Genomic DNA, 15,426 nt, shown 5'->3' on the forward strand with positions numbered 1-15,426 from the left:
TGTCCAGAGCTGGAGCTAGGGCCAAGGGTCACCCTACCCCAAACACACAGCAGTTAACAGCAAATACCACACAAAGCTTACTATTTAGCGGGCACTGCTATAACTGCTGTGGGTAGGTTAATTCATCTTAACTTCAGGTTATCTACCAGTTTGTTGTACTGTGGTGGCTTGCATGTTTGTATGATGCTGGAAGCTGAGCCACCAGTATTTCAAATGCCAGCAGGGTCACCCCGAGTGGACAGGTTTCAGCAGAGCTCCCGGACTAAAGCAGAACAGGAAGAAAGGCCTGGCGATTAACTTCCAAAGATCGGTGAATGAACTCTGGATCATGACAAACATAACCTGATACTGTGCTGGAGGACGAGCCCTCTGGGTGCGGAGGCACGCAGAACACACAGCAGCTGCAACGACCATCGTGAAGGGGCAGAATGCTACAGCATTTCATTCTATCATACGTGGGGTAGCCAGGTGTCTAAGCCGACTCAACAGTAACTAACATCACCTTCACTGTGGAAACAGCTCATTACCTCCATTTTACAGATGGGAAATTGAGACACAGGTTAAAGCATTTTGCTCAAAGCCACATAGTTAGTCAAGGGTAGAGCTGGAATCTGAACCTCTACTGTAGGGTCCCAGAAGCTGGGCTCTTGACCATTAGCAGATGGGAACTACTACCAGGAAAAATGGGAAGCAGATATTAGGCAGGCAGTAACAAAAGCTGTCCAGTAGCCACCCCAAATTCTCACTCAGCAGGCAGATTTCTCCAGCTTAAGTTAGACATCTACCCTCGCCCAGGATGAGGGGAGCGGAGGGATCACGTTGTACCAAGGGAGCTGTTTTTACTGTGACCTTGCACATGGACTGATTCCAGAAAACAGGAGGGACAAAAGAGTAAGTGCCCTTCTCCCATTATTCCCTGCTGAGGTGTCATATGATTGGGGAAAGGCAATTTTAGTCATGAAGATAAAAATAAAAAGCTATCAACCAAATGCCTCTGAGTATACTTATTTATATTCTCCACCCCCCACCCCACCCCAAATTCTACTACCCACAAGGGGTTAAGTGGGTATGTACGTGTTCTGAAGGTGGGTACGGAACCCACTGACGTAGACGAGAAGCCCAAGCTTGTTCCCTTTTTAGTGGTATGGGTTCAGCAGAGGGCCAGGGAACAGAAGCCAGATCCTTATTTCCATAAGGAAAAAACACATATTTTTTAAGTTGTCAGGTTGTCATTAAAATGGAATTTGGAATTACTAAAATATATATATCTATATATATACAGAAAGTCAGTCTACCATTTTGCTCATCCTCAGCCAATCTGCCAGCAGAAGTACTGTCTTTAGTTCTAAAATCAAAGACTGATGAAGTGTCAAACAGTGTGAGGCTGATGCTGCCAGTGGGGGCCCAGGGAAATTATGGGGGTCCTTATGAGCTAGGGAGACCTCCAAAAAAGATCTACTTTACTGAAAGCCTAAACTAAGCCATCTGCATTCATTTCCTAGGGCTACCATAACTGATTACCAGCAAGTGGCTGGCTTAAAACAACAGATACTCTCTCACAGTTCGGGAGGCTAGAAGTTCGAATTCAGAGTCAGCAGGGCCATGCTGTCTCCAGAGAATCTGGGGGAGAGCCCTCCTTTCCTCTTCCAGCTTCTGGCACTCCAGGTGTTCGCCAGTTTGGCAGTATCATGCCAATCTCCGCCTCTGTCTTTTCATGGCCATTTTCCCTGTTTGTCTGCGTCTCTTCTTCTATTCTTACCCGGACACTAGTTATATTGGATTTAGGGCCTACCTTCCTCCAGTGTGACCTCATCCTACTTTATCATACCCATAAAGACCCTATTTCCCAATAAGGTCACATTCACAAATTAGACGAGAATGTGAACATATCTTTTTGGGGGACACAAATAAACCCATACCACCACCCAAACTAAAACATCCTAGCCAATTTTTGAAATTTCATGGCACTTGCATACTTGTGTTCTGTCTGCTCTGTTATGTTATACTGTAGCAACCACACCCAGCATGGTTTAAAATCAGGAAGAGTATGTGTCAGGGTTGTATCCTTCCACCATACTTATTCAATCTGTATGCTGAGCAAATAATCTGAGAAGCTGGACTATTAAGAAGAAGAACACAGCATTAGGATTGGAGGAAGACTCATTAACAACCTGCAATATGCAGATGGCACAACCTTGCTTGCTGAAAGTGAAGATAACTTGAAGCACTTCCTCATGAAGACCAAGTCTACAGCCTTCAGTATGAATTACACCTCAACAGAAAGATAATAAAATCCTCATAGCTGGACTAATAAGAAACATCATGATAAACGGAGAAAATACTAAAGTTATCAATGATTTCAAGGAGCCCTCGTGACAGTGGTTAAGCAGTCAGCTGCTAACTGAAAGGTCAGTGGTTTAAATCCACCAGCTACTCTCCAGGAGAAAGATGTGGCAGTCTGCTTCCATAAAGATTCACGATCTGGGAAACTCTGTGGGGCGGTTCTGCCCCATCCTATAGGGTTGCTAGGAGTTGGAGTAGACTCGACAGCAAGGGCTTGGTTTTGGGGTCAACGATTTCCCTCTACTTGGACCCACAATCAACACCTATAGAAGCAGCAGTCAAGAAATCAAACGGCACATTGGGCAAATGTGCCGTAAAAGACCTCTTTCAAGTGTCACAAAGCAAAGATGTCACTTTGAGGACTAAGATGTGACTGACGTAAGACATGGTATTTTCAATTGCCTCATATGCATGCAAAGACAACGAATAAGGAAGACCACAGAAGAATTGATGCATTAGAAATTATGGCATGAATGAAGAATACTGAAAATACCATGGACTGACATAAGAATGAACAAATCTGCCTTGGAAGAAGTACAGCCAGAATGCTCTTTAGAAGAAAGGATGGTGCAATTTCTTCATCTCATGTACTTTGGACATGTTATCAGGAGGGACTAGTCCCTGGGGAAGGATATCATGCTTGGTAGAGGGTCAGTGAAAAAGAGGAAGACCCTCAATGAGACGGACTGACACAGTGGCTGTAACAATGAACTCTAAAGACTGAGGATGGCACAGTATCAGACAGTGTTTTGTTCTGTTGTCACTATGAATCAGAAGCAACTCGATGGTATCTAACAACCACAACCAACCGCCGAATCTCACAAAGGTTTATTTTTAATTCATGTTTTATATACTTCGCAGATCAGCTGTGGCTCTGCTCCAACTGGGGAACTATAGTTAAGGGTCTTCCCAATCTGGGAGCTCTGGTGGCATAGTGCCTAAGGCATTTGACTGCTAACCAGAAGGCTGGTGATTCAAACCCACCAGCCACTCCCCAGAAAGAAGACTGGGCAATATAGTTCCACAGACATACTGCTTCGGAAACCCAGGGAGGGGTCAACTATGAGTTGGAACCCACCTGACAACAGTGAGCATCTGAGGCAGGTAATTCTTTTTTTTTTTTTTTTTTTATTGTGACTTGGGTGAAAGTTTACAGAGCAAATTCACTTTCCATACAGCAGTTCACATACATTGTCTCATGACACTGACCACAATTCACCACAATGCAACAGCTCCCCTCCTACTTCCTCCCAATAGTCACCTCTTCCCTGTGTCCATCCCTCCATGCACCCCTGCCCCTTGAGCTGTCTCCCTGTGCATAAACAGCCCTTCTTTCTCCCATGATTGTTCTTTCCAAGGAGTGTATCTACCTCCAGTAAATGTTCAATTCCTGTGCCTGTCTTTTGTTTGGCTGGAAGCCACAGGTGTGGGTTCAATTCCAGACCTGAGGCAGGCAATTCCTGAGCTGAGTGAAAAGAGCAATGGCTCAGCCATGAAAGGCACCTAGTACTTTCCTCTTAGAGGTGGCACTGTCATTTCTACTCTCATTCCATTGGCCAAAGCCACTCACATGGCCAAATCTGATCTTACTACAGTGGGGAGACTTTTCCATTGTTGGAAGGGCCACCGGAGATAGTCTCCGAACAAGGCAGACCTTTTTAAACAAGTAATATAATCTACTACATACCTTTTTTCAAAAATTAAAAACTTAATTTCAAATAAACCACTATTTTATTTTTATCAAAACTGAACTCTGCTTAATGTCTGCACTGCCATACAATTACCTATGTCCCTAATGATTTGTTTTGGTGTTTCCTGGGCCAATTGGAACCCACATTATTTAATTTTTTTTAATCATCACATTGCTGATTTATTGGTTGCTCTAGGTATTACATATAAACCCACATTATTTTAAACAAGGCAGAATGAAATGATTTTCTACTACTGCTAAGAAATAGTAAATCGCATCTTTTAGGTACATCATCAGTAAATATGAGGCAAATATCCTTGCATATTAGTAGAGTGCTGGAAAGGTTGGGAAGGGTGTTTCCCGCCCTTTTTATTTTAAACCATATGCATGATTTCAGTAGACAAGATAGAAAATAGGGAGAAGGGATGGAGGTTGGGCCAGGCTTTATGAAGAGGCTTGGAGTCCAGGAAGTTTAACAGTTCCTCAAGGAGATCCCATTTAAAGTGTCAGAAGTGGAATCTGAATTTTAAAGGTCTCTCTATGCTTATTCCTGGGCCCAGTATTGGGTCCCCAAAGGAAAGGGGCAAAGAAACTGAAAGGAAAAATAAGGGGAACAAAGATTTAAAAGAAGGAAAAGAAAAACAAGAGAGGCAGGGGAAGCACAGTGAGGCAGAGGAGACACCAGGAAGAAAGGGAAAAAGGAGAGGGAGAGAAGACAAAAAGAAGAGGTAAAAGACCGGTGCTATTCAAAGTTCACTTCAAATCACCTTCCTAGCGGATCCAGGAGCGAGGCCCCGCACGCCCCCTGGCGGAGAGATGAGGTGCTCAACTCTGGCTTCACGTACTGAAAAACCAAACACAGCTGCTGTGGAGTCCGATCCGACTCATAGCGACGCCTCCTTGGGTTTCCCAGGCGGTATCACTACGGAAGTAGATTGCCCAAGCTTCCTTCCCAGGAGTGGCTGGTGGGTTTGAACCGCCAGCCTTTTAGCAGTCAAATGGCTTAGGCACTACGCTACCACATGGGGGACATCAAACCAAAACTCCCGTTGTTGAGTTCTTTCTACTTCAAAGTAACCCCGCCGGACAAGACAGAACTGCCTCGTAGGTCTTCCTAAGCTATAATCTTCATGGAAGCAGACTGCCACATCTTTCTTCCACTGAGCAGCGGGTAGGTTGTAAGTGCTGACCTTTCAGCTAACAGCAGAGCTCTTAACCACTGCTCCCACCAGTGCTAGGCAGCGCTTAAAAATACCAAGGCCCAGGCTCCACCTCCGACCAACAGAGCCTTTCTGGGGCGGTCCGGATGTGGAGCGTTTTAACGCTCTCCAGTTCTGAAGTGCAACCGGGGTTAAGAGTCATAGCGAGAGAGCAGCAGCGTGGGAAGAGAGGACTTGAGGTTAAGGTCGGGGAAGAAACTGCCCCCCGCCCACCCGCGCGGTTTCATTGGGCGCTGACCCGGGGGCTGTGGCCCGGCTGCCACGCCGTCAGCTGCTTTCGCGTCAACCTAACGGCAGGTGCACTATCCGTCTGCCCCCGGAAGAGGGAGATCAGGACATTGGAGTCCGCAGCCCCAGTCAGTGTCGGGGACCGGTGGCGCGCTTCTGGGCCCGGCCGACCCATTTTAAAATACAGGCCTGGACCCCACGGCCGGAATCCTCGTTGGCGCTTTAGTTGAGAGCTTTTGACTTTTTGCACTCTCTTGCCACTAATCAGGCAATTACGCGTCTTCAGACCCCACTCTGGTGAAGCAAGGACCAATGGGTGACCGACCACGTCTTCTTCGGGGGGAACTTTCTCTTACACTTGCCAATGGACCGTTTTTTAAACTAAAGGCAGTCAAAACGAGAGAGCAAGCGCGAGCACGTGGTTAAAACAGTGAAACGAGTACAAGAGTGTATCCAGTGCACCACATACAGGCGTAACCTCACTCTTCTTCTCAACGTTCCCCTCGGCAGCCCGGGAAACTCCTCTGGTCGCCCAAATACATTTGGGACCCACGTGGGGAAACCCCGACCCGCTTACCCGTACCTCCCCCCTCCGCGACCCTCTGAGGGGATCCGCAAGCTCGGACTTCCCAGCGCTGATACAGTACCTGCCCCGGCGTGGGGCGGGGATACCGGAAACGCGTCTTTCTAGCCGGGGCCGCCCATCCTTTCTGCTTCCAAGAGCCGCCACGCCCGGCGTAGTTCGGGCTCTCCGGCCCTTTAAGGCGGGTCGTTTCCGCTGCCAACCTCCGGGGCGGGGAAAGTGAAGCGCGCGCGACGCCGCAGCAGCTCCGGAGCCGTAAGTATCCGCGAGGCGGCGCCTGAGGCGCTGGTGTCTGGTGGGCCCCACTTCGAGTTGGGCCTGGACAAGCTCGCGGCCATCAGTCCGGGAAGCTCGCGACGTTCCGGGGTGGCTTGGGCATTCCGTGTGGCCGGCAGGTCCCGAAGGGCCTTGTGGACCCCGAACCAGCGGCCGGCTCCGGGAGCCTGGGGCCCGCGGGAAGAAAGGATGCACAGTCGAGCCATTAGAGGGGCAGGGGCGACTTTAGGGGGCTTTGGCGGTGCCTTAGAGCTGCCGACGCCGGAATCCGCCCACGCTGGGGGCCTCGCGCTCCCGGCGAGCGACTCGGATTCCCGAAGTGTCTTTCCCTCCTAGTCTCGAGGAAGGGGAACAGCGTCAACCTTACATATCCGGCTGGTGTCAATGGGCAGGATAATCAAAACGTTAACACCAAGTCCAAGTGCGGGTTGTGTTCCATTGTTGTTACCGACTTTGGGGAAAACAAACCCCCCCCCCCCACTGCCCCCGAAACCAAACTTTCCTGGAGCCCAGCGTTGGCCTGCAGTGGCAGTGGACCGGGTCAGAGCAGTTTGGGAAGCTCTGATTTGCCCGGCTGCTCGGCGGCCCTTGGCAGACACGGTGTTTTGCTCACCGTTATCCAGCATCACGGAGCGGTAACTGAGTGTGTAGGGCATCGTACAGAGGTTGTGACGTTCTGGGTTCTTTTACCTGAAGAAATTTTGAATTAAGAGCTAAGCCTCACTTCCCATAAGACTTGAAGAGCAAAAGGAAATCACACAGGCCTCCGCCTCCATCCCTTCATTCCTCTCTAATGTACAGTCAGTCCTTCGTTCTTTGCGAACTTAGAAAACTTGGTAGCTACTTAAGAGATAATGCGTTTTCTGGTTAAAGCATCGTCAACGACTTCTCGCATGCCAGGTTTGAGGGAGCAGAGAGCTGGGCGTGGGCAAAATGGCCCTGGTCCCCTACGATGAGGCCTCCGAGATGGGGTTGCAGAAATTCCACAAGCCTGTTGCCACCTTCTCCTTTGCAAACCACACGATCCATATCCGGCAGGACTGGAGGCAGCTGGGAGTCGCTGCAGTGGTTTGGGATGCGGTGAGTATGCCCTGGGGACCTCTGAAAACATCCACACTTAGTATTAAGGTTGCTCCATAGATTATTTTAAAAATAATAATAACCACTTTATTGAGAGATTGTTCACATACCATACAATTCACCCATTTAAAACGAACAGTAATGGTTTTTAGTATGTCAAGTTGTGTAACCATCACCACAATGAATTTTAGAACATTTCATCATCCAAAATAAATACCCATTAGCAGTCACTCCCCTTGTCCTCCCAGCATACCAAAACCAAATTCACTGGGGTCCAGTCGATTCAACTCACAGTGACCCCTCCTTGGGTTTCTGAGGCAGTATCTCAATGGAAGTAGATTGCCCAGTCTCCTTCTGAGGAGTGGCTGGTGGGTCTGAACTGCCAGCCTTCTGGTTAGCAGTCAAATGCCTTAGGCACTATTCCACCAGAGCTTCTGCCACAGATCGCACTGTAAGTTGTGGTTATTTGCCATCTAGTCAGCCCCGGCTCATAGCGACCTTTCCTTGGATTTCCAAGGTGGTATCACTACAGAAGTAGATTGCCCAACCTTCCTTCCAAGGAGTGGCTGGTGGGTTTGAACCGCCATCTTTCTGGTTAGCAGTCAAGTGCCTTAGGCACTACATTACCAGAGCTCCCTGCACTTTATGGGTGAGTGAATGATTTAAAGTTGAGGGCTAAATGGCCTGCCAGGGTGAGAGGGGACAGTGGCAAGGAAGCAGGATACTAACTACTTTTGACCTTCATTAACAGCCTTTAAAAAAAAACAAAACACAAAGAATATTGTAAAGTAATAATTCCTCAAATGAAGATTGTGTGCTTTCTCTCCATAGTTGTAATCATGGCATGATGATACAGCTACTCCTCACTTAGGATTATGGCATTATCTGACACTTTGCATTTAAGACAACTTTGAAATAATTCTCAGATAGTGCCTCTGATGGTCTGAGGCACCCTCGGGGGGCCACCCCAAACCTTGTACCGGAGGCTCTGGTAGCAACCAGGCCACATGACCGTGACCAACTGGCCGGCTGTAGGACACCTCCCATTGTCTGGATGCTTAGGTCCAGCCGTGGAGGACAGTGGTGATGTGGGATAACAGGAGGTTGAGGGTGGGCAGGAGGAGGTGGGGTGAGGGCCCAAAGGAGCCAGGGAGATTGGCAGAGGGAAGTAAGAAGCAGGGAAGTAAGAAGATAGGGTAGGGGACTGTGCAGAGCTGTGGGGTGCGGTGGACGGAGAATGAGCAGGTCCCTGCCCAGGGCATGCAGTGGGCAACACCAGACCACCACCACCATTGCCAACCCCTGTGGGCTCCGTGGTAATGGGGAAAGCATGGTAGGAAAGGGGGGTCTGTGGCATGCCACATCTGGAACTGTCTGGGGGTGCCCATGAATGATGGGAGGGGAACATCTGTGACTCCCCCATGCTCTCACATGATGCCAATTTCAGGTAATGACTCGGTTTTTGGAACCTAACTACATGGATAAGTGAGGAGTGGGTATGATTGCATTTTTACTTCTTCCTTTCAAAGCAGTTTGTTGTTGGATTGAGGATAGTGGTGTGTGTCTCAGCATCTAGTCCCACACCTGGAATTCTTCTTGGGTGGTTGAACACTGCTTGGTTGGGAGCTCAGTTAGTGTTGAATAAATGATTGCCATCCGTACTATTTTATATTATTAACAGTGTATTAGGGAAGCTAACATTTAGGAATAAAAATGTCAATATATTAAAATCCGGTAATACCACTTCTAGAAATCCAGTCCAGGGTAATTATGTGAAAGGTATTCATGTAAGGAGTTATAAATAGTGGAATTATTAGTTATGTTTTATATCTACTGGAATATTATGTGCCCTTGAAAAATAAATTATGTAAAAAGATGTTAACACTACAGTTCTTCTATAGAATTATAAGTCATGCTTACTCACACATCAAGGAGCCAAATTTTTGGCTAAAACTTACTTTTGAAGCTCAAAATATGTGGTGAGAGCTCCTGTGGGGCAGAGACCACTGGGACGCAGGAGAACAGTTGGGAGGGACAAAGTGCTGTGACCTTCGGGTGCTAGCTCTCTCCTTTCTGCCCTGGGTGAGGATGTGGCCCTGCTGACCTGAGCTTGGTTTAGGAACCAGACATTGCCTTAAACAAATGCACAGGTTGTTCTTGCCAGTTCTTCCTTAATAGTTTAATAAGCCTCTAAGATGTAAAAGGACTGTGACACGGCATGAAATGACACTCCTAAGTCAGCAGGACTTCATCTTACAGACAGCGTTACTGAGCACTGCTGTCCCGTTAGGCACTGTGGTGGGGCTTAGGGAGGCTGTGTCGCAGTGTGCTGTATCTGTGCTCTTGGAGTTCTCCTGGAAGCAGCAGCTCAGGTCCTGTGTGTGTGGTTAAATTGGGCATTGAATCTTGCAGTGGGAGGGGTGTATGTGTGTGTGTGTGTGTGTGTGTGTGAACGTATGGGGTCTCTTCCTGCCAGTGCATAGCCTCCATAGACCCTGCAGCCCTGAAAGCACTTGTTGCCCTTAATCACAATCATGCTTGTGTTTTGACTCAGGCCGTCGTTCTTTCCATGTATCTGGAGACGGGAGCCATGGAGCTCAGGGGCCGCTCTGCTGTGGAGCTGGGTGCTGGCACGGGGCTGGTGGGCATAGTGGCTGCCCTTTTAGGTGAGTGTGAGCCATTGGTTCTGTCCTTAGCAAGGAGGAACTCATCAGGAGGTTCCTTCATAGTTTTCTTAGCACAGAACCCACTGATGGCTTTCCCTTTACTGGGTTATTTTCTTTCCCTTCTACTTATTAGGAGTTGTGGGCCAACTGCTGGTGCCCTTCACCCTAGTAAGTCTACCAGGCTAATTTCTTCTCTCTCTTTGTCACTCCGTTACACTTTTCATGGGAGGTGGCTTTGTCCCCTTCAGTTCTTTGACATCAATATTGTGATTTTAAGGTGACTTGGCTGTAACGATAATAAGCGTACCCATATATATAGTTTATTTTTTTTTTTACAGTTTAAGGTGCTTCCCATACACCATTGAATTTAACACTGTGAGGGAGGTAGGGCAGATAATCTGTTTCCTTCATAGCTGAGGAAACTCATTGCACACACACACACACACACATGCGTATATGATGCTTTCTTTAACATATATCGTAAGCATCTATCTGTACTACTACATGGTTCTCATATTTATTTTTTATAGTGGTTACATAGTTTTAGGCTGAAGAGGTTTGTTGTTGAAACCTGATGGTAAGAAAAAGTTAATCTCTTTAAAATGGAAAAAGTAAAAGTTAAAATAAGTATTGATTTTGAATGTCAGAAAGGATTATTTGCCTTTCTGAAGTAATTTCATCTTTTAAATTTTAGTTATTCATGAATTTAGGGAGCACCACCAGGTTCTAAGTAAGTGCTTCAAAACTTGAAGCACTCAAGGATGAAGTTCAGGGACTCTAGCCTTCAGTATGGATTATACCTCAACATAAACAAAACAAGAATCCCCCCAACTGGATGAATAAGCAACATCACAATAAATGGAGAGAAGATTGAAGTTGCCAGGGATTTCATTTTACTTGGATCCACAATCAACGCACATGGAAGCAGCAGTCAAGAAATCAGCTCATGTATTGTGCTGGGCAAATCTGCCACAAAAGATCTCTTTAAAGTGTTAAAGAGCAAAGATGTCACTTTGAAGACTAAGATGCACCTGACCAAAGTCATGGTATTTTCAGTCGCCACATAGAATGTGAAAGGTGGACAGTGGTTAAGGAAGACTGAAGAATAATTGATGCATTTGAATATGGTGTTGGCAGAGAAAACTGGATACTATACCATGGACTGCCAGAATAACAAACAAATCTATCTTGGAGGAAGTGCAGCCAGAATGTTCCTTGGAAGCGAGAATGGCTGGACTTCCTCTCATGTACTTTGGTCATGTTGTCTGAAGGGACTGATCTCTGGAGAAAGATAACATGCTTGGTAAAGTAGAGGGTCACTGAAAAAGGAGAAATCCATCATTAAGGTGGCTTGATACAGCTGCTGCGATGGTGGGCCCAAGCATACCAAATATTGTGAGGCTGGCACAGGACCAGGCAGTGTTCCATTCATTTGTACATAGGGTCACTATGTGTCAGAGCCAACTTGACAGCACCTAACAACAACAACAACAACAACCAGGTTGTAGGTGCTTCAGATATAGCCGTGAACAAGTCAGGCTGGTCAGTCCTTTTTAGGAAGCTTATGTTCCAGTTCTTTTGGGGTGATAAATGACAGAAAAATGCCCCCAAATTTTAAGTGCTGTGCAGAACATTTATAAAGGGTGATGCAATTTTCTTGTTCAAAGGAAAAAGAGCTGCTAATCACTGAGCAATTCCTATGTTTGAGTGCTGTGTATTTGCCATCTCTCATTCTCACAGCAGCCCAGCAGGATCATCTACTTTAGAGCTTCCCCAAGCGGTGAAAGGATGGCTGACAGAGGGGAAGTAACTTGTCCAAGGCCACACAGCTAATAGATTCCTAATAGAGTTACAGTTTGAATGAGTAGGAATCGACTCCTTGGTTAGTTTGAGTTTTCTGACTCACGAACCTTGGTTCTTAGTTTGAAAATCTCTCCAGGTGACTTTAATAGCCATCATGCTATTTGGAAGCTATTCTTAGAAGAAAAATATCGCATCCTTAAGACTAGGTTCTATAAGTTATATGGATTTCAAAAGCTTCCTAGGTGATTCTCATACCCAACCAAGCTTGGAGACCATTGTCCTAAAATGTATATGTTCGGGAAGAAAATTGTCTTTTATTTTTCTTTCTTTTTTTGCCTTTTCTTCTTTCCAGTCAATTTTTTTTTTTTTATTACCAAATGTACAACATTCTTGTGGCCACACGCAACCTCTTTTCTTTTTATTATTATTATTATTATTATTTATTATTATTATTATTATTTTTGCAGTGTTCCCTCATCTTGTGTTATTTTCTTATAATGTTAGTATGAATCTCCTCTGAACTTGGACTTGTATATCTAACTAAAATTGAGTCTCTCTTGCTAGCTACTTCCCAGCATCTCAAATAATTGATGTTTTAAACTCAAACTCTTCTTCCCTTTAACTCTTCCTGCTTTGTTCTGAGTTGGCCTCACTACCAAAGTAGTCACCCAGGCCAACTTGACTCTTCCCCTCCTAGCCTCCCCTGAGCCCTGCTGATTCCATCTGTTAACTATTTCTTGAATCCACTTCTCCCTTCCCCTGCCATTGCCACGGCTCTTATTCTTAGGGTAGCCTTATAATATCTCCATGTAAGGTAGGTATTATTTATAGTTTTGGTTTTTTTTTTTTTGGTCAAATGAAAGTGGGGTTTCAGGAGACTAAGCTGCTTTCTGATCCTGGTCACTGGAGACATGGGACTCAAACCCAGATTGTCAGATACAGCCCTGGATTGAGCCTTCATCATCTGCCTCCCGCATGATTGTACCCACCCTCCTATCTGGCCTCTCTGCCTCTGCTTTGCCTTTTCCACTCTGCTTTCCCAGTAGCAGAGCGGCCTATCCAAGAGGCAAAGCAATCAGGTCACCTGTACTTAAACTTCCTGTGCCTCCTCCTGACTGCAGGCTGAATCCCAGCTTTAACAAGCCTCTGCAATCACATCCTGCCTAACAGTTCAGCCTCACTCTTATTGTCTAGCACCATTGCTCTGCTTGAAGTTCCCTGGACACAGGTGGTAGGTCCAGGTGTGCAGTCTTGAGCATCTGCGTCAGCGTCCCACTCTAGGACAGCAAATGTCAGATTAAATAGTGTTCTGATGTTGTGTGTGAATACAAGAAACAGTGTGATGCTTATTGCAGTTAGTCTGGACTCCTGTGGGAGAATTACCTATAAAGATTACAAATGGATGAAGCATGCAAATAAGTAATTTTAGGAACACTGAAATAGAACTTTAAATTTTAGAATGAACGAGGCTAAAACTAAATAGGATTACCCTTACTATATTGTTACAATGATGTGGATGTGTTTTGGGCTGACTTTCTGAAAGCCAAATTGGGTCAAAAAATTTTATCTTTCAGTTCATAGTAAACAATCCATAAAAACAGATTAATAAATAGAACGTTGTTGGTAGCTGCTGTCACGTTGGCCTCTGACTCAGTGGTGACTTCACACACAATGGGATAGGACTGGTGTGATCCATGGGATTTTCATGGGTTGATTTTTTGGAGGTAGACTGCCAAGCGTTTCTTCTTAGTCTGTCTTAGTCTGGAAGCTTCAGTGACAGATGGGTGGTGGTTGCACATGAAATAAATTAGCCAAGAATTAAACATGGGTCTCCCGCCTAGAAGGTGAGAATTCTACCACTGCACCACTACTGACTATCCCCTGATAAATAGAATATTGTCTCATTATTTTTCTGCTCTGCATATAGAAACTCAGCACCAATAACATCATCTAGTAGTTTAGCCTACCGTACCTTCCATACAGTCTACTAATGTCTAAATTTATCATCTCTTAATAATTACATATGTATTGAATAAATACATAGAACGTTTGCTGCTTCATAATAACATAAAGAGAGGTGGGCTGGGATTTCTTAGTAGCCAGTTAATCTCTTCCTTGGTTCTCTTCAGCTTTGACTCCAGAGAGTAGCCTTTCTCGGTTTTTGGTGTCTTATCACCTTTGTAGTAGGCTACTCCCAGAGTTTCCATTCTTGGATTCCATTTTACCCTGACACTTACTGTCTTGAAGATCATGGCCTAATGAATGACACAGAGTTGGGGGGGGGGGACCTGTGGAAGGCAGGGCATCTCTGGTTTCAGAATTCAGAGGCATCAGATTGTTGGCACTTGGTGACTCTGTACTTCCTAGGTATTCAGCAAACAGCAGGTATGGCATAGAGGCACATCAAAGATTCATATTTGCCTATAGGCAGTGCAAGAAGAAACTGCAAGTCACTGTTCTTATCAATTGCAGCTTTCCACAAGGAACGTGGTATTTAGCACATGTTGTTATATGCCGTCGAGTCAGACCCAACTCATAGCAACCCCTCCTTGGGTTTCCCGGGCAGTATCACTACTGAAGTAATTGCTCAACCTTCCTTCCGAGGAGTGGCTGGTGGGTTTGAACCACCAGCCTCCTGGTTAGCAGTCAAGTGCCTTGGGCACTACGCTATCAGAACTCCCATTTAGTACATCACGAGGAATATTTAGAGACATATACTCTGCCATTCTACTGATGTACACGATTTTCTGTTTGTCTCGCATTCTAGGTGCTAATGTGACTATCACGGATCGAAAAGTAGCATTAGAGTTTCTTAAACAAAATGTTCAAGCCAACTTACCTCCCCATATCCAAGCAAAGGCTGTTGTTAAGGAGCTCACTTGGGGACAGAATTTGGGGAGTTTTTCACCTGGAGAATTTGACCTGATCCTTGGAGCTGACATCATATATTTAGAAGAAACGTTTACGGATCTTCTTCAGACACTGGGATATCTCTGTAGTGACCATTCTGTGATTCTGCTAGCTTGCCGAATTCGTTATGAACGGGATAACAACTTCTTAGCAATGCTGGAGAGACAGTTTACTGTGAATAAGGTTCACTATGATCCTGGAAAAGATGTGCATATTTACAAAGCACAGAGGACGTACCAGAGGGAAGACTTATAGTTGCCTATAATTCATAACACTGTTGTCATTGAGTGTGTCAGTTAAGGTCTTAGACTGGAAATGGAGCCATATTTAATTAAATGGCTTCCTGAACAAAAATTTGAATCAAAAGTTCACAAAGGACAAAGAAAATGTACACTTTTAAAACAGCACTTTGTCCCATTGCTGAGTTTTAAGTCATATTTAACTCACTTTGACCTTCAATGAATGTTAGAGAAAGGTGTGAGATTTTGCTTTATGTTGTTTCTGTATCCCATGATGCTCCCTCTTGATAGTTTTCATTGATGATAATAATAAAAGGGCTGGTATAAAGGTGTCTTCTAACCAGTGTTTGTTTTGGTGAGGCAAAATCATGCAAATTATTTTAAAACA

At 45.5% G+C, this 15,426-nt stretch overlaps 1 protein-coding gene across 1 annotated transcript; it reads left to right on the forward strand.

Annotated features, from left to right (window-relative positions):
* The first annotated feature begins 7,273 nt into the window (after positions 1 to 7,273).
* On the forward strand, positions 7,274 to 15,054 carry METTL21A (methyltransferase 21A, HSPA lysine). The gene is made up of 3 exons (XM_007934745.1): positions 7,274 to 7,420; positions 9,975 to 10,086; positions 14,657 to 15,054. Exons 1-3 carry the CDS (start codon positions 7,274 to 7,276, stop codon positions 15,052 to 15,054), a joined length of 657 nt encoding a protein of 218 aa, XP_007932936.1.
* The last annotated feature ends 372 nt before the right edge of the window (positions 15,055 to 15,426 follow it).

Source organism: Orycteropus afer, unplaced genomic scaffold, assembly GCF_000298275.1.
Source record: "Orycteropus afer afer isolate SDZICR_OR568_19922 unplaced genomic scaffold, OryAfe1.0 scaffold00002, whole genome shotgun sequence".
Lineage (NCBI taxonomy): Eukaryota > Metazoa > Chordata > Mammalia > Tubulidentata > Orycteropodidae > Orycteropus > Orycteropus afer.